This window comes from Polyergus mexicanus, unplaced genomic scaffold (genome assembly GCF_030449975.1).
Source record: "Polyergus mexicanus isolate NDT 795.1 unplaced genomic scaffold, iyPolMexi1.0 SCAF_2, whole genome shotgun sequence".
NCBI lineage: Eukaryota > Metazoa > Arthropoda > Insecta > Hymenoptera > Formicidae > Polyergus > Polyergus mexicanus.
The window spans coordinates 12,198,285-12,225,266 of NW_027223322.1; the positions used below are offsets into that span (position 1 = coordinate 12,198,285).

A 26,982-nucleotide genomic window follows, 5' to 3' on the forward strand; every position below is an offset into this window, starting at 1 on the left:
TGTCGGTCTTATACGGCGGACTTTTTTTCATCTCGGACTACTGAATACGCTCGAGAGAACGTATGTGTTATAAGAGAAATTGCAAAAATAGTAGCGTAAACAGTATTACAGCGGGGCAATTTTTTATAAAAACGCATTGCGCCGCAAAGCCTGTATATGTTGATCAAAAATTATGTAATTTATATACAAAAAAAAAAAAAAAAATTAATTCCCCTTTTCTCCCTCGCGGGTACAAAAATGTTACGAGTGAACACAAATGTGTTAGTAAATAGACGCAATTAATCGTTTGAGAAATTGTAACAGTACTGCAAAAATGCAATTATCAGTAAGCATGCACAAAACGGGTGAAGCCTCGATGTTCTACCAGAGCTGTGAATTATTTTTCTCTTTGTTATAATAATTATACATAGAAAAAATTTCTCATCGTATATACTGTCGGTGCCATGAATGATCGCAAACAATTCATATATGCAAGGTAGAACACGAACAGTTCACTCCACAAAGACCATACAAATATGCCAAATAATCGTGAGCAAAATCGAAATTCTGCTGCTTGGTATGCAAAAAACGGGTTTGAATAAAAGGTATATTCCAGGGTTAAGGAATCTGGAACATGCCGCTCTATGAGACATCCCAAAATTATTAGTACATAATATTCTAAAACGTTACAATTATATCTTTTTTTTTCGTCCTCTTCAGATATTTTATAAAAATTTGAAAAATCTTTTATCGACAGGAAAAAATAATGCTATTAAAACAACCATCATTTTTGGGACATCCTTTATACGTCGATGAATCGTTAAGTGCTTATTAAATCTGTAAAACGGGAGCTGTATCTATGGATAGACACTTAAAATGCAATAGATGTGAATGAATTTTGTTTCAACTATCGAGTTACAAATTGCTTGTCACGAGAGAAAATGGTTATCGATATCGTTACTTTTTATCTTCTTCGTAAACATCTTGAAAACGCAATTTGATTAGAGATTAATTTAAAGTAGCTTATTTATGACGAATTAAAAAAAAATATATCACACCATAAAAACTGTTCAGTTTATTATATTATAAATTGTTAAGATTAATTTATCTTATATATCAAAGTGTGTCAATACGTTAAAACGTGCGTGTACACGTTATAGAGAGTATTAAATAATGTAACGTGTAATTGAAAGAGCAGAGAATTGTTCTGGTTAAAAGCGGAAAATTGTTTTCTAGTGGAAAGCGATCAGATAAGTTGGGCAAGACTACGAGTCTACTGTTGTAATTTGCTGATTAAAAAAAAAAGTGCCTATAATCTTCTCTACGCTATTGCAATATTAAACTCGTAAGAAAGAAAAAAATAAGGATCAGCATGAGCTAGCAGGATCATCATCATCAGTTTCGCTGTATTAACTTTGCATCGGATAAAAGAAAAAGATCTCTTAAGATTATTTAATATCTCTTTAAAAAAAAAACGATTATATAACCACAATTTTAAGTTTCAAATTATTGTTATGTCTGAGTTTACTTGCTTAGATATTAGATGATCCTCGAATCTATTTCCTTATTAAGGTTCAAGCGTGGTGATCGATATCCTCGTATAAATGATGAACAATGCTATGATTTTCTAATAATAAATAATAATAATAATAAGTTTTAAATAATAAGTACTTCTTTTTTTTTAATAATTTTGTACTAGTTGATAAATTTTTATTATTAGAAAATTTTGCGTTATCTTCTATTTATCTGAGGATTCAAATCACTTGAGCTTACAATGAGCGCAAAGTTAAATCGCTTAGCGTAATGTAACTTCAATTCTTACTACTTTGAAAGATTCGCATCAAACTAAATAAAGGAGAAAAGAATTCATTAAATGCTCGCGAGCAAAATGACAGTTCGGCAGAATGAAAAGGAACATTCTACGTCATGATCTAAGATCGGCTGTTTATAATACAATTCAATTAATCGAGAAAAGGCTTGCTTGGCAAGAAAGGAGTGTATATATCTAAAAGAAAGAGAAAGGCGATTGTCACGTAAAGATTTAGGCAAAAGGCGAACTATATATAATATATACGCTCGATAATCAATCGGCTCATCTTTTACTACTTTTCACTCTAAATAGGCACGAGAAACGGAGCTCTAGAAGGTGATTTACTTACACACAGCTATATCGTATTGCCGGTAAGACAAAGAGCCGATATATCTACACGTGCGTACACGTGCGTAGCCACGTGTTACTCACGTGTCGGCAACAACACGACGACTAAAACAACTCTGACAATCTTTTACAATCGTATATATCACACTAGGGTGGGAGGGAAGGGGGCCTCGCATGGGGGACCACGCCGAAAATCAGATAGTAAAAAGATGGATTGTCTTCCCTTCGTGATATATAGATCACAAGTGAGAGCTATTCTTCGATGTTATCCTAAACTAGTTTGTTAAGAGGAAACGTGCGATTAGAAAAAGGAAAATCCTCTCCGCAGAAAGGCGGCTAAATATCTAGACACTAATTCATATATAAGAGAAGCCTGATTAAAGAGATCTATAGTAAATATTATATTACGTTTCTAACATAATAAGTGCCTAAGTAAGATAACGTGTATTGCCGTGTTATTTTATCGTGGAACGACCATCATTTTTTCGCTTTTTTTTTCATTAAATATGTTTTCCGTCTTTACTTATAATCTTTTGAATCCTTTCTCTCTCTCTCTCTCTCTCTCTCTCTCTCAAAAGTCTGATTACGCGGTGTCTTTCTCCACTAATTTTAAGTATTTATTAAATTCAATTATATAACACAGTCTTATATACATTCAGAATTTGCGAAATGATATTTACGTTAAAATTGAAAGAAGAAATTAAAGAATAAAATTTATATAATTTTACATTTGCATGCGCAATATTCATTAAATTTATTTTTATATTAGATGATATATTATTATATTTACATAATAATGGTTGTTCCGTTATGTCCATGTGTATATGTAGTATGATTATTTTAGTGACAAATAAAAGGCTACTTTACACAAACGAAAGATAGATTAAAATTGTACACGTGTGACGAGTGAGAAGAAAGATTGTGTGCCGAATGTTAATTGTAGATAAAAACGTACCAGAGGCACAACGAGAATCTTGTTGTATACGACCAGAAATAAAAGGGTTTTAATTTTACAGATTATATAATATAAGGTGTTTTGTGCATAAAAATTTCTGTCTCCGATACGTTTAAAATATGTCAAAGACAGAAAGCAGTATTATATTAGAAAATAGTGTAAAATATTTGTCAAGAGAAATTAAATTACTTTTTCATTGTTTTAATGTTTTCTTTGCATCTAATACATTTTTGAGACGTAAATCGCGTTACGTAGGACGCCATATGTACGATGCATCCTTCCTGCATGCATAGTGTGCCTCTGGATAATATGAATGAAGAATAAAATAGAAAAATTTTGATTGTAAAGAGAATTATTTTACAAAAAAAAAAAAAAAAATAAAGCGTCTACTGCAAAAGATTCGCTCTTTCTCTCTGTCTCTTACGCAATATTATTTATTTGTTTCTAAAAATGTTAGAGTGAAAATTGATAAAAAGAGCGAGAATACTTTTGCAGTACGCATTTAACACAAAACGGACAAGTGTCATTAGAATTTGAACATAAACATACAGCCCAAAAAAATGAAACAGTGTATTTTAAGAGAAGATAATAAGTAAGAGAAAAAGTAAGTACTACCGCCTGGGCTGCAGGACTTTGCCCAGCATTATCGTTATCGATAAGATCGTTATCGTTCTGCAAAATAAAGAGAAAAGATACAAGAGGATGATTGAAAGTTACGTTAATATCCTTCGGATCGGATACTTATGATAAAGTATGTAGTTTGATGGATAAATCAAGTATCAGTAATTATTCAAATTTTCTAAAAAAAAAAAAAAAAAAAATCATGATTATTTTTTATTTCAGTCTCCAATAAAAAAAATAGTAAGATCGTGTCTTGTTATCTAACAGACTAAACTGAAATTCATTCAGAAGTTTCAGAGCTATCTATGATAGACAAATGTTACTATTTGATCGGTCCATCAATTGCTGTTAAAGAATAAAACTTTTGATATAGAGATGAGTTTGATTTTTAATCTAACATCGATGTAGTTTTACATAATGATTTATATTAGCATACTGTTTATAATTTAACGGCAATTAATAGACCGACGGTAGGTGATATCTATATTAATTACTTGCACAAATTTTAAAAATTATAATGTTCGAGTAAAATTACATCCAACTATTTCTATACACATTAACATATTTAATTTAAATAAACAGACAGAGATTGCATCTCTTTCATGTTATCAACTAAACAGTTTGACTTATTGTCCCGTTAAATCAAATAAAAGTACAAATGAGAAGATACACATTTATTATTTTATATATTTAAAGTTATCCCTTAATGAATCGAAGTGTTTATGATTCATATGTGTGGTTTGATAAATCTGTAAATTAATCGAATGTCTCTATCTATCCAAAATATCTCTATAACAATCAAGAAAGAGTTTCGTGACGGTACTAAGATCTTCGTTCAAGTTATGAAAATTACATAAACTTTCAGAAAATCATCTATTCAAGATTTCACTCGCGTATATGATGTCCTATCACGAAGAAGCCAACGACAAATACATTCATTCCAACTCTATTCTCAATCAAAATCTCCAATTCCGATTTTCTAATTTTTTTTTTTTTTTCATAGCAAAGGTTTATAAAACGCAAACAAATATACCAATTTTCATCTTGAATTTGCTTTAAATTAATTCGTTTAACAACAAAAAGTCAAGCGAGAGATTTAAATAAGAGAATCGTAATTGAAGGATGTCAAAGAGACTTAGGAAGGTATCTTTAGAATCTGCAATCGTTCATCCGAAAAATATTTAGATTTCTTGCTCGACTCACCTGTTCGGTAGGCTTTGACTTCGATCTCCAACTTTCGATTATCAGAAGACAGACGTATATCTTACCCACGGTGAGCTTGTCTCTGCCCAAGTCTAAAAGAAGGTAATCATGCAATGATCATTATTGCATAAAGTGATATCCCTTTAAGAAGAAGAGCAAATCTTACCTTCGTTCCTAGGTATCAAAAGGTCCAACATTTTTTTCGCTTGCAGAGGCCAAATACTTCTGATCGTGTCCCGTAGTTCTTCATTAGCTTGATTCATTTCGTCGGCTAGAACGACGTAAAGAGCAAAGTCGGAATTATTTATATGTAATTATAATATTTTATATTAATCAATATGTAATCAATTGTCGAGAGAGCAATAGCATTAAAATCTTGATAAGATATTTGAATTATTATTTTGTAACGTCTCTAAAAAAAAAAAAAAGACATGAAGATATTCTATGACGTGATTTCTAAGAGAATAAATTTTTTCTTTAAGAATATTAATGCTTTTTTTTAAAACCTTTGATTATTTTAAAATATAAAAGATAGAAAAATATAAATACATACACAACACTCTTAATATTTCTAATCCGGGATTATATAATGACTTTGCTGGATTTATATTTTTTCTCTCACATAGAATCTAGTAAACTCACCGCATCGCATCTTTACGCTGAGGTTTTCGCGTATCAGAGCGAACAGCGTGGTGGTGAAGTTCACTTTACCGTCATCGTCCACTGGCATATTCATTCTGATGAGTTTCTTGTACGCGAGGCGATTCGGACATTTATTGCCAAATCCCAACGGCGGATCCATATTCTTCAGCATGTCATACATTTCCGTATAGTGGATCTTGCCGGTGGCGTTCGGATCGTACTCGGCCCAGATTCGTACGAATTCATCGAGATGGTGGGCACCCAGGATGGATGAGTCCCGCGTGAGATAATCGAAGTTGTCCATGATGACAGCGACAAAGAGATTCAGCATGAGAAACGAGCAGAAGAAGATGAAGGACACGAAGTAAGCGTAGGCGATGTTGGAGCCGCAATCTTCCGACTCCTCCGCAGTCTTGTTGGCCTTCGCATCGCAGGGACGGCCCTTTATGCAATCCAGCATGATGTTCGGCCAGGCCTCACCCGTAGCGCACCTGAGAAGATTGCTTCTTGAGCACAATAGCGATTAACGTCGATTGAAACGAAATATCGCGAATACGTTTCAGCGATCTAGTGCATCGCTCAAAGCCGCGCTTATTACGCATGCAAATCTTTCTGAATTCTAGGTTAAATAAAGTTAAATACGCTCAACAATATGAGTGTTTAACGTGAGATTAACTGCGAAATATTATGGTGACTTATTGTATCTAAGATGCAATTGATTATGAGTACAAATCCATTTTTAAAATTTTATTTTTATTAAATTCTGTTTTATTAATTCAGAGCGATAACTCAATATGTCAGTTCCTTAGAATATAAAAAAAAAATTGCATTTTGGTAAAAATTTTTATAAGATTTCAATCTCTCCGAATACAATTTTACTGTCAAAGCATTTGTCTCGTTTCGTCTTGCTAGAAAATTAGAAAAAAAAATTTTTAATCGCCGATGGATTTGTCTCATGAACATTTATCTTCAAATACTACGAAGAAACATACATTTATATTTTTAATGCAGCATCTTTTTGCGATGACAAAAAAAAATTACCTTGCAAAAATTCATGCAATACTCTGGCAAATTATAACATTGCATCTTTTGCAGCGTATGTTGAATGCAGCATTTGCTATAATCTTCTTAGTTTTTAAGTAAACATACATACACACATATGTAGATGTGGAGATATATTTACATATAAGACTGTATAAAAATAAGAATTTTATTAATGTTTTTCTCATGTTGGAATTGCTTTAAAATTGCTGTCATTAATTTAATAAATCGTATTTTCGTGTATTTTATTTCGAATCTAAGGGGAACAAAAAATTAGGCCCGTCTCTCTCGCAAGCGCGTCATGCACGAGATCTGGCACTTTATGCAACATCAAAGATGATCTAGAAACTGCGAACTTAAGATGGCAAACTCAACTTCTACATGAAGCTGCTGTGTATTATTCTGTTTGCTCTGAATATACCATACTGTGTCGTTTAGCCTGATTCTGCTTCTGTGCTCAATTTAATGCTAAATTTTATAATAATACGTGATTCGAAGCGAAAAGGCCTGCTGTGAACATACATCCGGAAATAATACGAATTAAGCGATTGGAAGACTTCACGAGATTGGATCGTTCAGCGTAACAAAGGCATAAACTATTTTTCGAAAATTGAATTCAATATTTAATATTTATTGTAAATTATTTATATTATATTTGAGAAAAGTTGAGTCTATAATGCTAATACCGATCTATTTCTCTCTTTGAATTATGATGATAATTAAATCTTTTTCTTATAGATATTATACATTAAAAATAATCAGAGAAATTAATCTTTGATTTTCTTCCGCAATTGAGATAAATGAGCAAATTGATACAACCAAGGTTATGATAAATTTTTGCAAAATTTTAATCATAAAATAAAGGCCACTTTTCACACAAACGGCTCGATTAATATTAGATCCTTGTCACGTGAATGCCCTCGAAGATCAATCTTTTTTTTCCATCGTCGTCCGAAAGAAAACTTAAATCGTTTTCCGCATCGTACTTTTGCAAATCGTAACAAAAAATCGTGATAAATAGCTTGCCGCAGGTGAGCGTGATGAGCGTGAAAGCTCGCTCGATCGTTTCGCAAATCGCGCGCATAATCGCGTGGCCAAGGTTGAACGGTTAAACAGTTAGCTAGATGCTTCTGGTGTGACTTTACTTACCGAAAAAGCAGCATCAGACCTTGTATGAAGCTTTGGAAATTGTTGTGCTTGGTAATAGCATCACCATCCAGCGCGATGTTACCGAATACCTGAGACCCACAGAAAAAGGGCAGCCAAAAAGGCGACCGGCATTACAAATTTGCGTCACCGAATATGATTCTTTTAAATAATAAAAAATATCGAATAAAGATAATTTAAATGTTGTCTGCTTTTCTTCTCGCTGGATGACCACTATTTCGATTTTTGTATCGCTTCGACGGTTTTGTGTATGTAATGAGTATTATATAGTAATCCAATATATTGTACTTTCTAACTACAACCTCTCACATACTCTTTTTTAATAATTAGACAGTGTGCTCGGGAGAATTGAGATATAAACCATTCATGCTTATGTCTTGTAACAATAAATGATTAAATTATTAATGTTCATAAAATGACTAATCAAAAACATAATTTGCCGAAATACTTTTAATTTTGACAATTTAATGAGTAATCAAATTTTTATCGACGATTTGATAGCGAAACATTCAATAAATTTATGATAAATATTACGATACTAATATTAACTATAAAATATTAATCATATTTTTAACAAGAAACTTATTCTCTCAAGCACCGTCTTAATCATAACTTGAAAACTCTAACGCAGGCATGACTATGTGGAACTTCTCTATAGGACTGTTTACTAACTGGGGTGTGTCACACAACAGATTAACACGTCGAGCAGCTTACTCTCGTTACAGCTCATGCCAACAAAGCAATACGCTACCGTAGACATAATTTACGACGATCATACTTTCATATATTCCGTTCAGCTTCTCGCTCTACTATTCGACGTCTCCCACATCTGCGTCGCGCAAGATCTTTAACGATGCTTTGATCGTACCGTAAGAATCAGAGAAAGCTAATAATCGATGCATCTCGTATACAAGCCCACCTTTCCATAGATAATTATAAATTACTGTCATAAGCTAGATCAGAATATCATGTAACATCGAAGACACATTCAACGAAATTTCTTCTCTGTAACACACTATCGATATAGAAATAAATCTTCCATGCTAGATTTTCGTCATAGGATTCCTTTTGCGATACATGTCGCGAAGCATCGCGAAAGATCGCGACGACGGATCAGGTGTGTTCCAAAAGTGCTTTTTCTTTGCGTACGAAGATAAATTTTAGGAGAGAGAAAGAGAAAGAGAGAGAGAGAGAGAGAGCAAATTTAATTTTTTTTCTTAAATTTAAAGTCATGGTAAAAGAAAGTAATAGTGATATGTTAGTTCGCATTGTAGGATCTATTTCTTCGTACGAAAGGAAAACGACAATCGGATCAGCCGCTGATCGGCCGGAGGTCATCTCACTCGTTGCCGTCGCAGCGGTAGTCAATCTAGCTGCTCGACTCACCGAAAAAGCAACATAAGACCGGCGAAGAAGGATTGAAAGTTGTTGTGATCATCGATCGCTGTTTCCGGATCGTTCAATATATTGCCAAAGACCTGACAACGGACAATTTCAGGTTGTCAGCTGTCTGTCATTTAAAATTCCTAATCTGCAAGATTGCGCGTGCCAAAAACTATCTCAATATTATTTCGACACTCCGTTTCTCTTTCGATTCGAGGTTGAGATTTATTATACAGGGCGGCTCATCAAAAACGAAATAAACGTGTTTTTTCGCTTTTAATTTCATTTATTCGAATAACGCTCGTATAAGTCAATTTTATTTGCAAGGGGGACATATTAATTGGCTATTTCCGTTCATCTAATTTCAACCCTAGAAGAGGATTAATTTTACGCTAAATATTTTAAATGGCAAGAGGTGTCTAAAAATATATCATTTGAAAGTCCGATAAATTCGCTTTTGTGTCTTCAGATACTCCTAACCATTAAAAATTTTTAGATTAAAATTAACCCTCTTTTGGGGTTGAAGTTAAGTAAAACAGAAATAGCCAATTAATATGTCCCCCTTGCAAATAAAATTGACTTATCCAACCGTTTTTCGAACAAATGAGATTAAATTGCCAAAAAACACACCTGTTTTGTTTTTGATGGACCACTCTGTACGTATAAGATTTTAGCCTTTTTAAAGCAATAATAAATATTTAGAGAACGATATGGTGATAATTTCTTATTTCATAGAGAGACGCCGAAGATCATTGGTCAACTGTACAATTTTTTAATTAATTATAAATTATTTTACATAAAATTATTTACGTACAAGAACTTGAAAATCTCTTATGTAAGAGATAAATAAGATCAAATAATTCCGTGCTGTGTTATTTTCTCCTTTCATGTAGAAAACATATTAGGACGTTTATATCAGGTTTATATGCATCTCTCTGTTACAGTAATACGGTTATGACTTCAATTAATTTCCTGAATAATTATATTACTCTTCAGTCCTGCACTCTTCTGTGCATCATCCCTTAAAAGCGCGTTTAACGAGCGGATTTATAGAAACTTTTTTAGGAATTTAAGCAAAGGAGATTCATACCTGCATACCGATGATGGCGTAGATAAAGAACAGCATTGCTATGAGGAGACAAACGTAAGGCAGAGCCTGGAAGAAGACAACTTTTTATTATCGTTCAGCTATCTTTAAGATAATTATAGCTATAGAAATTGGTAAAAAATATGACTACCTAAATTCATAATGACGAAAAGCGTTGAAAAATCAAGCTTATAATTACGATCGCAATATGATCATGAAATGAAAAGAATCAATGATAAAAACCAGGGCTTACTTTAAAGGATTGTACAAAGGTCCAGAGTAAAATTCGTATCGTGTAACCCTGCCTGAGTAGTTTGATCAGCCTGGCGGCGCGAAAGAGCCTCAGGAAGCCGACATTGATGAAATTCTCCTGCAGGGGACAGATAAAATTGCACTTAACCCCACAAAATGCCGACTTCTTATCGCGTCCCAAAACGGAGCTTCGTACGTGCAGCGTTTCGGCATTTGCGTATAACGCGTCAAAGGATCTCAGTCCTTTCGGCGTGTCCTCTTTCTACCTTAGCGATGCACGAACGAAGCTTTAGAGCGAAACAGTATTTTCGCATAATATAAAAATAAAGACATTTAAAATATAATTTCGATAAAATTTAAGAGAGACTAAGGGTGTTAAAAATGCAAGATCATTGCCAAAAGAGGAAACGAAGAATTAAAATGTATTACTATAATAATTATTAAATTATTATCATACAGAAAGAACTATTTTTAATATAATAGACTAATTGTCACATAACAATAAACTAGTTGTATTTTTGTTGTCAGTAAATTAAATTGGCATTTCATTGAAAATTAGTTTCGTTTATATGAATTCTTATTTAATCAACTTTTATATCGACGTTATAAGTCAGAGCCGCTAGACTAACGATAAGTCTAATGCATATTGATGATTTTTAAACTTAAAATATATTGATGGAAAATTATATGTTTTATTTTAATAATTGAGATAGTTTAATTATTTAATTCTAACGTAATTACGTAAATGAAAACGTAATTACCCTTTTGCTGTAATAATAAAATCATGTCCGACTTTTGCGTCACAAAAAACGATTTAATAACTCGAAATCGAGATTAATCAGACACCGCATCCATATGCCTTTAAAGTATAGTCTGTAGTGTAACTATAATGTAATAACTATCTGGATTAGTGATGTCAATGTTGTAAAATGTACGATACTGTTAGTGTGAAATGTACAAACAGTTTATGTATTTAGAAAAGTGCATGCGCAGGATAAGTAAACGGGATAAAAATGACTTAATCTAAAAATGATTTAGGAAGATTCTCGAGAGAATATAAAATACTATTTTCGGAACCTAGTTTATCTTTTTGTCTGCAAACAATTATTTGCATTAATTGTAAATAAAATCATATCAATCTCATCATTCGCCAAATATACCATAATTTTTACTAAAAACATATCGGGAAATAATAATAATGTATAAAGAAAGCTATATGTTTGAAATAATTGTAATTTTTTTCTGGTGAAAGAGGAATTGTAAAGAAAGAGATAGATTTATACATATACACTTGACGCTTGATCTCTACACAAAAATAAAATTTAGAGTTGAGAGAATAATATTCGATATTAATTTTGTACTTGCAATATCTGCTTCCAACTTACATTGTCAAGGTAAAAATTGTATAGTAATTTTATACCTTCTTTTCGTTTAGCTGGCCACCACTAGACACGCTCGTAAGCAGCTCCTATTACAGAAATATGCGAGATTGCGACATTATTCCATCCCCAATATTGAATTTCTGATTATTCAACTTCTGGCAATTACAATAAGGATATAATAACGATTGTCAAATGAACACTGATGGTGGAAGAACTTCATAAGCAGCTCCTTTCAATATCAGGATCAATACTCACTTTACAATAATTCTATCTATTCTCTTACCTGCATTTCTAAAACATATTTTTGTCAAAAATATTTTTTCGAGCACAAGCAGAGAGCAATATAAAAAATATTTAAAAAGTCTTTATTTATTATATCTTTTCTCCGATTTGTAAAATTTAATTATTCATATACATATATATATATGTTTGACTAGATCGTAATTTCTACGTCAGTGAAATTTAAATAACCAATGCCATTGTGTGACTTGGAAGAAAATAGATAAATATTTTATATGATATGTGTTTCCAAACTATACAATTGACATTGATTAATCTAATCACAGATTGATCTAGTCACAGAATATCAATATATAACAAAAGGGGGATGTACCTATGAATGAATACAGGATTTGTATAGGAAATATGTTCATGTGTAGGTAGCTTATTGTTATACTATACTGTGCAAATGTAGCGATGTAATATAGTGTGATGTATATATATTTAGCGTATGAATGCAGTACGAAGCTAAAAAGATACACAAAGGTATTTGAGATATACTTTGATTGTCGTGATTTTTACCTGCTAGCTTGTCACATGGTTGCACGGCAAATCTAGTAAGCAGCAAAAGGGTTAAACGAAAGGTAAAGGTACACATAAAGCAACACTGCCGCGACGATTAAGGCTCACTATTATAGATGTCTGTTCCGATCAAATATGCATTTCGAATAAATTCGCTTCAAACATGAGAATTAATTTAGTACGTTGAAACAATTCGAAAGGTGGCGGAGTGCATTTTCACATTATATTGTCAAAAAGAAATTTTGCTCGTTTTAACTCTTTTCGTGATAAATATAAATATAATTTTTAAATTTTTAAATGTACGATCTCTCTTTTTTTTTTTTAATTTTGTATATGTACATAAATACTTTTAACTATCAAATCGTCAATTTTTAATATCTTTTAAAAATAATTAAATATTCATTGTGAACATGATTCAAATGATGTTTTCTTTGCAACACTAAATTTTAAAACATAATACAATTTTTCATCATTACAGAATTATATCCTATACAGGCATACAAATATATAAAATGTTTCATGCAGCTACTTCGCCTTTGCTTTCGCTATCACCACCTTTATTTGTATCAACCTATTGGATCAATGCTGATGTTTTGTGCTACTTCATTAGAATGACTTTTCGTCAAAGCAAACAACTATCATAGCGTTGCCTCGAATTTCCCGGGAGGTTCCCGATTATATGTGCATATACCTGGAAGATTTCTATTACGGGTTATATAATAGCTAGAACGCGATTAACACACTTATACTCTCTTTCTGACTACTTTTACGGTGCTTTACGTACCCCGAACTCGATCACGAGGGCATCCACGATGCTACCGATCACCGTGATGAAATCGAAGGTGTTCCAGGCGTCCTTGAAGAAGTTCTGTGTTCACGGGAACAGTCGAAAGAATTGATTAGCAAAGTAATCTTTGTTCGTTTCCGTTCGATATTTGATTGTACTACCCCGAAGCTCGCTAAACAATTCCGATACATCTTCTATCTCAATAGATGCAGATTAGAGCTCTAATTGTGTGTAATCTGTACGATTCTGTATACGAGCAATCAGAATCAGAGTTAAGATACCATGAAGAGTAACAATTGAAAATTAGGCAAATTCTACAAGAAAGAATTCAAAATTTAATAATTTTTTACACAATTTTAAGAATTTAACAATTTTTTACAAATTTAATATAAATTTTAAAAACATAAAAATGTATTTCCTACTCTCTGTAAATTCTTGCGTTAATATTTCATAAAAATATATCTTTAAAAATTATTTACTTTACTTAAGATTATTACGTTGCTTATTTTGCAAATGCGCTTTTCCAAATTAATCTTGCGCTGTAATTGCTTAGAGAAATTAAAGGGAATAAGAATTTAGAAATTAAAAATTAATAACATATAAACACATTCCTATATAAATAACAAATAATCTAATATTTTTGGAGTCCTTCCGATTTTTTGAAAATTATTTTTGTCTTCATCGTGTCTTGATATACAATAAAATCCACAGCAAGCAAGTAATCTTGACGAATCATTTACATGTCTCGGTGATCTATTAAACGAACTTGGGCGTAGCTTGAGAGTGTTTGTGAGATATGTTTGCGTAGCTACATCTAAAAAAGAAACTACAAGACTTCCGATTCCAGAATACAAGAAAAGTATGGTACAGTCTGCTTCTTCTATGAATGTATCACACTAATTAGTGTGTATGTATGTGTAAGTGCCTGTGTACATGTGTTGTATGCATGTTTGTATTTGCGAGCACTCCCATATGAATGTAATATTTTCTATGTTTGAAACTCTCTGTAACGTGTGCTTCTCTGAATGGTGCTTCTAGATATTGTAATGATCATTGAACAAATCTCTTCGTATCGTAGAATAATTTTTGAATAAAATTATTGTTATTCAATCAATTATCAATATTATTTAATTACATGGATAAATAGATGTTCCGTTGATTTTATCGCGTAATTTTACTTTATTTTCACACAGACATAAAAAATTTCTGTTAAAAGTGATTAAGTAATTTATTATAATAAAATTATTAAGTTGTATATTATTATTATTATATTTGTTTATTAAATTAATTAATTAAATAATTGAAAATATATATCATATTATTCTTGCACTAATTTTTCTTATAAAAGACAAATTTCAACTTTTCCCCTTTTACGCTTGTAACAATAGTAATGTTTATACATCGATTATGACGTTCAGCTTAAAATAGTTATAGAAGAATCGCAGATCCACAAAGACGAAGAGATCTGTTCTCGCGTGAGTTTTCTCTAAAGCGTTTATCCATGTTATACGCTTTGGTGATCGATAATCGGCTGGAGTACAAGTGACGGGATCTCCTCTAGAGAAGTATCTACGGGAGCATGCCGGTAATAGCAAGCAAACTAGAGAGAGAGAGAGAGAAAGAGATAGATAGAGACACGCGAATTTAATATTCAATATTTTTTCTACTTAAACCAGAAAAAAGGAGTCGTCATTTGATATCACGCAATACATAAAAAATAATATCACGTATTGAATCAGTTATTTAATTTATACAAGATATGTCTGTGTAAAATTCATGTTGGAATTTACTTCTTTATTCTGACTTTGACTTTGAGATAATTTCTATTCGACAAAAATTTATTTAATCGTCGTTTCTTAATAAACTTCTTAATTTGCAATATCTCTTTTGATGATCATTTTACAAAAATTTTATTTAAGAAACAACTTAAATTAAATAATTAAATAAATAAATCAAACTTTTATTATCTACTCGTTTTTCTAGAACAATTAATTGCTTACAAGTTTTGATTTAATTGCAAAAAAGAAGCGTTCAACAAATATATATTACTCTTAATAATACTCTTAATTATCGGTACCTTAACACTTATATCAAGGTTAATTTGATATCTAAAATAGAGAAATCTATGAGAAGTAACAAATTATTTTAAACTCATAAATGGCGAAATCCTGTTTTCTGGCAATTACTACTTCTTGAATAAGTATATAGATTTGTGTAGAAATCTCGTACTAAGAAATTTTACTTTGAATTGCAATATAGTTTTATTTTATTCGCGACAAGCAGTTTCGCGATGTCTCGGTGTGTTCCCTTCCGTTCCTCTCGCCAGTTTTCGGGATCCCCACTTTCTTCACGTGAATCCTCCGACCGGTAAAATCACGCGTTTAATGATAACCGATGAGTGATATCAGTCTCAGTGGAATTACAGTGGTATAATTGCGGTGTGAATCGAGTGAGAGTGGTGAAGTTATAGCGATTTAAGAGGCTTGTTTATACCTTGCATCCGAAGGCGACGAGTTTAAGGATGCACTCAATGAGGAAAAGGAGGGTGACGACCAAGTTCACGATGGTCAAGAAGTCCAATAAAACTGCCGGCGCGTTGTGATACTACAAAATACACCCAACACACAGACGTAACACAACCCAGATTCTAATATATTCCGTTGTGCGCCCTGATATATATCACATGTACACAGTATATATTTCGTATATATTACCATATATCTCTTTATCCTTTATTAATTATAATCTCTGTATTCGATCGCTCATTTCATCTATTTTTCGTCCAAGCAGAGAAAACTGCTATTGGATTTATAGAAGAAACATTTCTTTGCACAAAATAAATCAGGAAATATGTGTTTTCTTGTGAGCTAAAATATATTTCTTGAATTTATTACTGATCTTTCCACTTTTAAATTCTCTTTCAAATTCTTATTAAATTTTTGTACTTTTATTACAAATTTCAGTAATGCATCTCAAAAGTTTGTAATGTGAAAAAGTAAATTTTCTTTAATTACGCTATCCGTTATTTTTGAGATTTGTCTTATCAAACATGTTTTATGATATTTATAATATTTTACATATTAAAATATATATAAGAATAAATTTATATTTCTTCTGGTACATCATTCGGAAAATTGTTTGGACACAAAATCATCATTTTTAATAAAATAATACTGTTATTCAATATTACATTAATTTTGCAACAACTCTCAATTTGATCTCTTTTTATTTTTTAATGAAAAAGCATTTCTTCTTCCACGTTACCAAGCAAATCTAACCAATCTCTCACATTGTGATTTTTCAAGAGATATGTAATACGTAAATCTCGATCGATGTGTATACGACGTTTGATTCCATGTGTGCTGAGTGTGTGCTAGTGAGACGGAAATTTTTACTCTTTCCCACAACACAATGGCATGCATGCGACGAATATGGACGAGGTACGCTTTCGCGGCTGTTCCTCGATTTTAATCTTGTCACGATTATCATACAGATCATTGTTATGATCATCATCACCATCATTCTCGTCACTTCATCGCCACTGTCGTTATTTCCGGCCGGCAAAAACACGCAGTCATAATAATCGTGATGTACGCATGCGAGGATCAAAAACATGTCAGACCGTGCAAGTGATTGCGTGCAGATGCAGACAAGGTGACAGGCAAAACATGCAAGGGATGTCAAAAAACGGAGCTTCCTTTCTGTACACCCATCTTCGATATTTGAGACTTCCTCTTCGATTTATTTTTCGCCCGTTTTGAAAGTACTTTGAGAATCAAGACGACGAGCGCGAAAACAGAATACACAGGAAGACAGAAAAAGAAAAAGATAGAAAGAGAGACAGAGAGAAAAGTGAGAGGAAATAGATAGACAGAGACAAGGAGCGTAAAAGACAAACTGAAAATAACCCGATGTAAGAATTGTGTTTTTCATTCGTCGTGTTTGGGTCATCAGTGAGTGCTAGATGTATGACATATGAATCGTCTATGTATGTGTAGTGTAATTGTAAATATTTGTGTGAATTGTATTTTAATTGCAACTCTAAGAGCGTGCTTGTCAGCTTTGTCATTATAAGCTTCGTTAAAATATAATGTAAATTACAATAACATATAGAATATTGCAGATAAACTCGCTCTAGAGTTTAATATTACGATTGAATATCTATATCTATATATATATATATATATATATATATATATATATATATATATATATATATTACAAACATTCAAACGTAATTTAAATTTATATAGTATTTTGTATGAAGTCAGTGTAATTAGCTATCACGATAACGGGATAAGATAGATAAGTAAATTAATATCGTAAAAATATAAATCAACCTTGTTTATAAAAATCAAAATTGCAATATTGAATTTACAATTAATAATTTGATCCCATTATCGTTATCGTGTAATTATGGATTTAGAAAATTTGGGAAGATTTATATATTTTTGCTTTTTTTTTACACCAGCATTTTATAATAAATGTTTAAATCTGATTCTAAGTTATTTCGAGTCTATAAAATTTTTATATAATTAATAATTGCGTCTCCTTAATTACAATGTCTTTTAAATAGAGAGTCGCCCAAAATCTTTTAAAAATCAATGCTTATATATAGATAGTCATAATAAATAATAAATATCAAACAAATATAAATTTAAAAAGCGATGCAAATGGAGCAGTAAATCAGCACTAAATTTTGCATAAAAAATTCCTAATCAAATGAAAATGAAAGTGAAAATTTTAATGCTTCAAATCTATCTTCCCAAATTGCCCTGAAGCTCAATTACGTGTACAGAGCTGAGCATTTTCTGCATACTAAAGTACTTGTAGAGTTCATCTTACTGGTTCGGTCCCAAAGACAAAACAGCGAGAGCACGTGTAATTAAAAGAAATTCTATCTAGGTTCTTGCAGCTATATCCATAGAAGAGCACCATCGAAAAAAATATCATTCTAATTCTATCGAGATACATATCTATATGTTCGTACGAGGTATATCGAGAAATGGAAACGCTACAACTACTCCGACAGCATCTAGCGCTTGTTCAGCCCTGCGCACAGAAAGTTCACTAAATAGTATATTCTATATACTTGTACACGCGCGAGAATAGAAAGTATACGGAATATGTCTCCGGAGTACCGAGAATGTTCGAGACGTTTGTATTATTACATCGGTACTCGCGAAGAAACGCTCTAATTACTTTCTAACAAGCGGCACTTACCGGGCGACGCGAAAATTGACCCTCGTGATACGTTTCCTTTCCGCCATTTTTTTTTTTTTTTATATAACCATATGTTTATTACACCAATGTAATCACATATTTATTATCTCTTGTATTCTTTTTTTATTCTATTCTAATAAATCAATGTATGTAATATACATTTAAAATATATTTATCGTTGTTATTTTAATTTAAATTAATTATTTACGTGTTGCATTTCCAATGACTAATTGTTAATTATTCCGACAATGATGGAAAATTTGTCAGGCATTTCTCCTATTTTGGGAAACGATTACGAGAGGAGCCATTTTTCGCGCTACTCGACTTGGCGAGAGTTTCGAATTATGAATCTCGCTTTATTTGGAATAAATTGAGAAAGTTCGATGAGAGAAAATTGTTGGTAGTATATGGTGCCTACCTTCACGCCGAATGCGGCGATCTTCAGTATGCACTCGACAGTAAACATCCCCGTGAAGCACATGTTCATGTACTTCAGCGTATTCTTGTACAAGTCGGTTTGCCGATGATGCTGCAATGCATACACTGACAAATACACGGCCGACAAACAAACATATGTATGTACAAGCTTATAAAACTGCATAATTCGTGTGGACAATTTTTTTTTTTTTTTTTTTTTTTTTGTTGTTGTTAGCACGACCCTCTTCCCTTCCCTATTGGTAAGAAAAGAGGAAGCGGCTCCGTTTTTTTTTCTTTCTTTTTCACGCCGAAATTCTGTGCACCGATACATGAACATTCTGTGCTGCACAATAGGTATCGTAATAATGAGGTAAAACTCGCATCAGCAAGATTAACGCAAAACAGTCGAGCAAAAACAAAATAAAGTATGCAGTGCGTTTTGGAATCGTCTGTGCCCCTTTAGATTTAATTAACAAATTTAATTTAATATTTTCCACTCTTATAGCGATAACATAAAATAATTCCGAGAATATTTCTGACGCGAGATCAACCCTGCTGAAGCAGCTTTACTTAGCTTTAGCCCTTCGTGCTATTTTATTTGCATAGCTGTAAAAATTGTATCGTATGCAGGATAACCAAAGTAAAAAAAAGAAAAAAAAATGGAGATAATGTAAAATCTTAAATAAATTATATTACGCTCGACAATGATTTGTAAATCAATGTTATAAATCAGCTTATTCATGTGTCACGAATTGGTACACAGTTTTAATCACGAATGATATGTCTAATAAAGCACGAGAGATATGCGAATTACATATATGTTAAAAATATAATGATATATGTCATCTTATATCTGAACAATGTGGGGAGGGTATCTCTTTTATATATATCGTCGTTAACTTATACGTGTACGAACCTACTGGATGTGTGTGTGGAAATATATACTTAATAAAATGTTTTTGTTTCTTTATATTCCTGCGATTGGTCTTTCAACGAATGTAATGCGTATGTTAATTGTGTGTACATGGATATAGTACAGTACCATTATATGCACTTTGTATTGTACACTATTATTCTTCAAATAATTAACATCATCCTGATCATATACTGGTATAATTAATATATAGTGATATAATTGATTAATTGGTCTTCTGATTTTAATTGGCATTAATGGATCGTATATCGGGAATTTCCTGAATAATGGACACTGTCGGAAGTAACGACAAGAAGAAAATCGTTTAACGTTATAGAAAAAAATCTTTCAAGATAAATTTTTTTAAATTTTAGATAAGTAATAAAACAGAGATAAGGAGAAGACCTATATAAAACTAATTCTCTTCTTATCATCATCTCCCATGGAGTCTGGATCAAAAGTTGGATATATATCCGAATCTAAGTGTCTAAAGAAACTAATCGCGAAAGATTGTGATAAGAAAAAGAGAAAAAGAAACGTAAAAGAAATAATCAAACAAAGGTACTTAAAGTAAGTAAATCTCCGGAACACAAAAAGAGTGCAATTCAATTAACGAAGAAATCGTCAAAAATTACTTCGTTTCTCGAAGTGCTCACATCTTTTTGCAATCTGTCTTTTTTTTTCTTTTGAGGGGAAGGAAAAAGGAAAAGGTAAAACGTGCGGACACCCCGTGCAGAGTGTGTTTTCTGTCATTGTAAAACACACACACACACACACACACACATTCAGTGGATATCTAATGTTGTTGCTGTTTCGTTTAACTTCTAATATTGGTCGATCTGTTTCGGTGGCAGCCAGCATGCGACACGCAGTTTTGCACGTGTGTGAGAAAAAGTGCGTGAGCATCCAATATGTACATACGTATATATATCGTACATTGGTCGCCATTCGAACGGGAAGGCAATCAATTATAGTTGATTAGCGTTGAAAATTGATTTCAATTTGTGTTACATTATTTTATAATTATTAAATAAATATTTTAATAATTAATTAAATAAGTATATTAATTATTATGTGAGACTAGAATAATCATTCCTATCTCACTTTAGAAATAAAGTGAAATATCATACATTTAGAGGTGAAAAAATTTGCTTCCCAATTAAAAAAAAAAAATTTTCTCTCCGATCAAGTTACAAGTTAATTATTTTAGTCGTGAGATATTGACAGATAAAATGCAAATATTTGATTTTTATGCCACTATTTCCTTTCCAAGATTTCTCTGAAAATTTAGAAATTTTATCATTTCTATAGTTATTCTAAAGCAATAATGAATATTGTCCCCCCTCGTTCGCGCAAGCGTATCGAGCAATGTGAACACATAGTACCTCACTTGATATGTGCTCTCAAGACGATGCAGTGCGTGTGCAAGTGAGCTGAACATTCCGTGTTTTCTTGTCTTTTTTCAGGCAAACAAGTCCGACCACAAATCATATTAATCGGGCGTTGCGTGTAAATTTGAATCAGCACGTGTGTGCCTATATCTCTAATTTAACGAGTCCAGGCTCAAGCTGTGATCTCGTTCCAAAGAGAAATATCTATCTCGTGCGTTCTTAAAATGTATAAGTTAAGGAAACTGGGAGGCAAATGAAGAAATTTAGAGTCAGGCTCAGAATTCAGTTCAAGAGTGAAAGCGTGCGCGAATCCGGGCTAATGTCGATTCGCACTCGTTTATTCTAACAACAGTGAGTGAATAGAGAATCGGAAAGTGAAATTAAAAATCTCGCAGTAAAAAATGTAGCAACTGCCATTTATGACAAAAGAATCTAATTTTTAATCAGAAGAATTAGCGATACAAATAAGTTTAAGATAATAAAATTCAATGAACAAATTTTTTATTTAGAACCCAATGAATTTAGAACTCGAATATATAAATATAAATAAATATATATATATATATATATATATATATATATATATGTGTGTGTGTGTTCAAATTCATATTTATATTTATCATTATTAATCAAGTAAAATAAAATTTCAAAAAATATAAATGACATAATGTAAAAACTTAAAAAAAAAATAAGATTAGGAGTTATTATATTTATGTACTTAAAATATTATTATGTGAATACCTTCTAATCTTTTTAATTTCATAAATCCATTAAAAAATTGTAACTATTATTCTTGTATTATTGAATATTAACAGCTATTATATTTTCTAATGATTTTATGGATCATGACGGTACAATAATATAAATAAGAAATATTTTTTTTTTATAATTTCTTAATAACTACTAATTTTTTTTTTTGCATTCTTATTTAGCCAAAAATTTAATTACTGTACTTAACTTTACACAAATACAATAAATTCTAAAACTGTTAGAAAAATTTGCGATTATTGCGTTGAGAGAGATACCGAGAAAAAAAGAAGTTTATAGAGGTTAAAAGGTGTAAGGGTACTTTAAAACAGCATGTGAGCTCGCGTGCAGGACTTGTGGATGCCAAGAAGTTGCAATCTCTTCCGGCACCCTAGTTTCCTAAATCATTTTAGTTATATCAAGCGAGGACGAGTTGAGGTGCAACGCGATCGCTTCACCTCGCTACCAGTTAAAACATGGTATTAGCGAGGCGAATGCAAAAGTCGAACGTACATTGTGTTAATATCTGTGTGTGTTGTTGTGGAGATCACACATTGACGTTCAAAAACGTGTTTCCTTCGCACGTTTTCGAATATATCTACTTCGAAAACGAGGACACAGCGACAGCCATGCAATTGGTCGAAAGAGGGATCAGAAACTGATTTTAAAATAAGAAAAACAAATACGAGAATATACGACAAAATTTAAAAAACATAATTGAGCAAAGAAAACATTCTATTTCATCTTATTGATCTTCGAAGTATTGTGACAAGAATAAAAATGTTTACGTTATAAAAATTGTCATACAAAATGATGTACTACCAATTTTGCTTCATAATTTTAATGTTAAACATAAATCGAGTTCTACAAAAATTCGCTTAATAATTCGAAGATCTACAAATACTAATAATTTAATTCATTGAAAGTATACTGACAATAAGATATTAATTAAAATAAACACGTAGGATAATAATTAAATTAAATGCACAACTTATCAAAAGAAGAGAAATGACTTAAATCATTAGTCAATTATCGGAAATCTAAATTAATTTCAGAAATAAAATGTAAAAATGACACGAATAATATATATCGCTTGAAAAGGAAAAATTTTGCGGGGGTAGATTCAAAGAACGGGATAAGATAATATTCGACATAGCTGTGTACACGTATTGGTAAAATACAAGAGTGATACAATTATACAAAGAAAACGATTAGAAAATATCAGCAAGCAAGAACAACAATGTCCTCGTACGTATATATAACGTGATATATAAATATCGTATAGTCATTCGGTATTACGTACGCTGCACTTAGACGCGACATATTCTCTTTTACGATCTCGCGTATCTTCGTTATGCTAGATACAAGACTGTTTGTCGATTGGTTAAAGTTGCCGATAGATCTAACGGATCTTACGCCAAAAGAACGCGCAGACTTTGAAAAGAAATTGGAAACGATAAGTATCGCAGGATTCAAAACTAAATGAACGATACGTCGCAGCTCTAGCAAGATTGAGATCTAAGCCAAGTTTCTGTTCTTAAGTTAAACATTATATATATATTGTTAGTTTTTGTATTTAATTGTAAAGAGAATAAATTTTATATGCAGGAATATTATGTAGATTTTAGAGAGATAATAAGAAAAAACGCTTTTTACTCGATTGATACATATGAAAAATAATAATTTGCACTTTTTTTTTGCCTCTTTCTTATTTAGAGTCGCGACATGAGAAATCGAAAACAAAAATAATCTAAATATTTGTAAAAATTCTTTTGAACCGATTTGATTTATGTTCAAAAAAATTTTTGCCTTCGACTGCTTTCATAGAAGGAATACGTATTTCAGGACTCTATCTTTATTCATTACCCGCGTTTTTCTATATCGGAGCTGATCGAGAAGAAAAAATTGTAATCTGATTAGCGAAATTCCCTTTAGAGAAATTTAAGTGCAAAAGAGAGATCATGTGACACCTACCTTCATCATAAGCAGTATTGTATTCAGTACGATAAGTATCATGATAAAATATTCAAATGGTGTGGATACGACTATCCTCCAGATTTTGTACTTTATGCTATTCCGTTCCTTCGGCATGTACCTCTCGAGCGGGCGAGCTTGTATTGTAAAGTCTATACAAGATTTCTGAAAGATTAACACAAAATTATTAATGTTTGATGCTAATAAAAAAGTAACTTTAAAAGGTAACTTTACAAATTAAAAAAAAAAAAAACACAAGAATATATAATATATATTTTTAATGTATATTTAATATATATAAAAATAATTTTTTATCTTATTAATATAATGATATTTATATCTTTTATTTTATACATAAATTTTTTTTTCAACCGTTAGAATTTTAATGACACGTAGAATGACTCCGCATTGCCGCTAATTTACCAAGTTTTTATATTGATCGTCAATAAAAAAACATGAAACATATTTCGACAAACGAATTCGATGCAAATGAAAAAATAATTGTCGCGCGAGATATCACCTGATTCTTATCGATTTCACCGTCCTGTAATTCAGCCTCCCCCTGTTCCTGAAATGTGATGATAATTAAGGCCACGAAGATGTTGACGAAGAAGAACGGAAAGACGATGAAGTAAACGATGTAAAAAATGGACATCTCAATGCGAAAGTTTTGGATGGGGCCCTTATCCTCGTACGTGGCCGCCATCGAGTTCTGCAGGATTTGCGGCCAGCCTTCGCCAGTTTGGACGGCGAACAGCGTCAGCATGGCCACCATCACGTTGTCGTAGTGAAAGGACTGGAGTTGCCAGGTCCGGTTCTTGAGCTCCGGTAGCATGTTATCATCCTCGAAAACGAAGTATTGACCTCTGTTGCGAAAACGAAATTAGTTCCCATTTGTTTCACCTTGCACCATTCATGGTTTACACTTTACACTATTAAAAAATAAATATGCGATAAATATCTTGGTGTTATGTGTATGTTTCATTATTATTAAATGCTCTAATATATTTATTCATACTTTTCGAAACTTTCTCGATAAGTAAAAGTAAATGGGATGATTCGTAACATACTCACTTGCAATCTTCTGCCGATAACTTGCTCTCATCGCTGCAGTAGTAAAATTTACCATTGAACAGCTGCACCGCAATCACAGCGAATATGAATTGAAACAATATGTACACTATGAGAATGTTAATGACGTTCTTGAGACTGTTCACCACGCAGTCAAACACCGCCTTTAGCTTCGGCACGCGCTTTATTGTCTTAAGTGGCCTGAGCACTCGCAGCACTCGCAGCGATTTTATAGTCGAGAGGTCCTGACCGGCCGAGCTGCCGCTCATATCGAAGGCGAACGACACCATAGCGCATATCACTACGACCGCGTCCATAATGTTCCAGAACTCGCGCAGATACGAGCCCGGATGCAATATGATACCGAGGTCGATGATCTTCAGTACCATCTCGATGGTGAAGACGCCGGTGAACGCGTAATCGAAGTAATTGAGGATCCTGTTCCTCGGCGCGTGTTCCCAGACGGGATCCTCGGCGGCCAGCGCGATACTCGACAGCGATATCACCACCATTATGAAGAAGTCGAAGTACCGAAGGTTCACGATCCAGTGGGCGGCTCTTCTTACGCTGCGAGCAAGAAGTCTCGTTATTCGCGTCGAGAACAACAATCTTAAAACGACACTATCGTAAATTCTGATTTTATTCTTGAGATAAAAATATTGAAACATTGCGATCGCTAATAAAAAATATTTTAGATCTCTATTGCGCTTTTCAATGTTAAAGAAAAAAAATTCACTAATTTATTATAATTTATTTAAAAGTTAATCTTGAAAGAAAAATTGTAGAATGATCGAATTTACGGATTCGTAGGGGACAGTATAAACATGGAGGAGTATGGCAGCATTGGTTTTGGTCCCGTGTCGTCATCTTCATCCTGCCTTCTCTCTTCGGATGCTTGGTTGTCACCTCTTCCATCTCTGCTGGAGAAAACAAGATCGTTCTTTATTTTCGTGCTTCCTTTATATGTTTTTCTCTTATTTAATAACTACGACGAGAATTATTAATCATAATCAGAAAAATTTTAGCCCGAGAAGAATGACTTTGTGCAAATTCTATCGATGAATTTTCTAAATTTTTATTCACAACTCCAAATTGTCATAAAAAGTTTCCGCTACTTTCATTAGAGCATATACGATTAAGAACATAATTTCGATTTTAAATATAAAATGAAAAACATTTTTTACACTCTAGTTAAAAATGATCATTTGCTATAAATTATAATTGGCTATAAGTATACGCGACAAAGCGACAGGGAGAGACGAGAATTTTAAGACGAATGACAAGAGAAAAAAGGGAGACTTACAAATTCTGGGTTGGACTTGGAGGGCAGATTTCCACCTTCGGTGCACTACCGTCCCCGGGCTTCTGCAGCGACTCGATCTCCTTCTCGAGCTCCTGCAACTGCTTCTCCTTATCTTCCTCTTTCTGTTCCTCTTCGGCGGCGCTCAGCTCCTGCGCGTTTGCGAGATTGTCGACGGCGATAGCCAAGAAGACATTCAGCAGGGTGTAGTTGCCGAAGAGTACCAGCACGATGAAGTAGAGCGAGTAGGCCATGCCCTGTGACTCGATACCCTGATACATCACTTCGTTCCAGTCTTCTCCAGTCAAAATCTGTCAGCATCATCAATTATTATACAAATTGAAAATTTTTTGTCGTAAAATAATGAAACAATGTAAATAATTGTTAGCTTATATTTACTCTCAATTGGATACTCAATTTTTATTGTGTATAAATTTTAAGATACACGAATTGCATGTATTTATATTATCAGCTATCTTTCAAAGATT

General features: G+C 32.5%; 1 protein-coding gene across 23 annotated transcripts in view; it reads right to left on the reverse strand.

Moving 5' to 3' along the window:
• The window catches only part of Cac (calcium voltage-gated channel subunit cacophony), a 144,782-nt gene that overhangs the window by 8,903 nt on the left and 108,897 nt on the right, over nt 1-26,982 (reverse strand). For 9 of the 23 annotated variants that reach the window (XM_070309037.1, XM_070309055.1, XM_070309179.1 and 6 more), the window contains exons 14-29: nt 26,498-26,805; nt 25,995-26,114; nt 25,198-25,761; nt 24,644-24,989; nt 24,124-24,288; nt 19,100-19,210; nt 15,952-16,062; nt 13,456-13,539; nt 11,909-11,956; nt 10,490-10,606; nt 10,240-10,305; nt 9,153-9,244; nt 5,559-6,049; nt 5,083-5,187; nt 4,917-5,008; nt 3,708-3,764 (exon numbers count right to left, since the gene is read on the reverse strand). In XM_070309037.1, the coding sequence (XP_070165138.1) occupies nt 3,708-3,764; nt 4,917-5,008; nt 5,083-5,187; nt 5,559-6,049; nt 9,153-9,244; nt 10,240-10,305; nt 10,490-10,606; nt 11,909-11,956; nt 13,456-13,539; nt 15,952-16,062; nt 19,100-19,210; nt 24,124-24,288; nt 24,644-24,989; nt 25,198-25,761; nt 25,995-26,114; nt 26,498-26,805 (2,877 nt within the window). Of the gene's footprint in view, nt 1-3,707; nt 3,765-4,916; nt 5,009-5,082; nt 5,188-5,558; nt 6,062-7,748; nt 7,838-9,152; nt 9,245-10,239; nt 10,306-10,489; nt 10,631-11,908; nt 11,957-13,455; nt 13,540-15,951; nt 16,063-19,099; nt 19,211-24,123; nt 24,289-24,643; nt 24,990-25,197; nt 25,762-25,994; nt 26,115-26,497; nt 26,806-26,982 lie in introns of all 23 variants that reach the window. The other 14 variants (XM_070309194.1, XM_070309128.1, XM_070309090.1 and 11 more) reach the window with 9 other exon arrangements.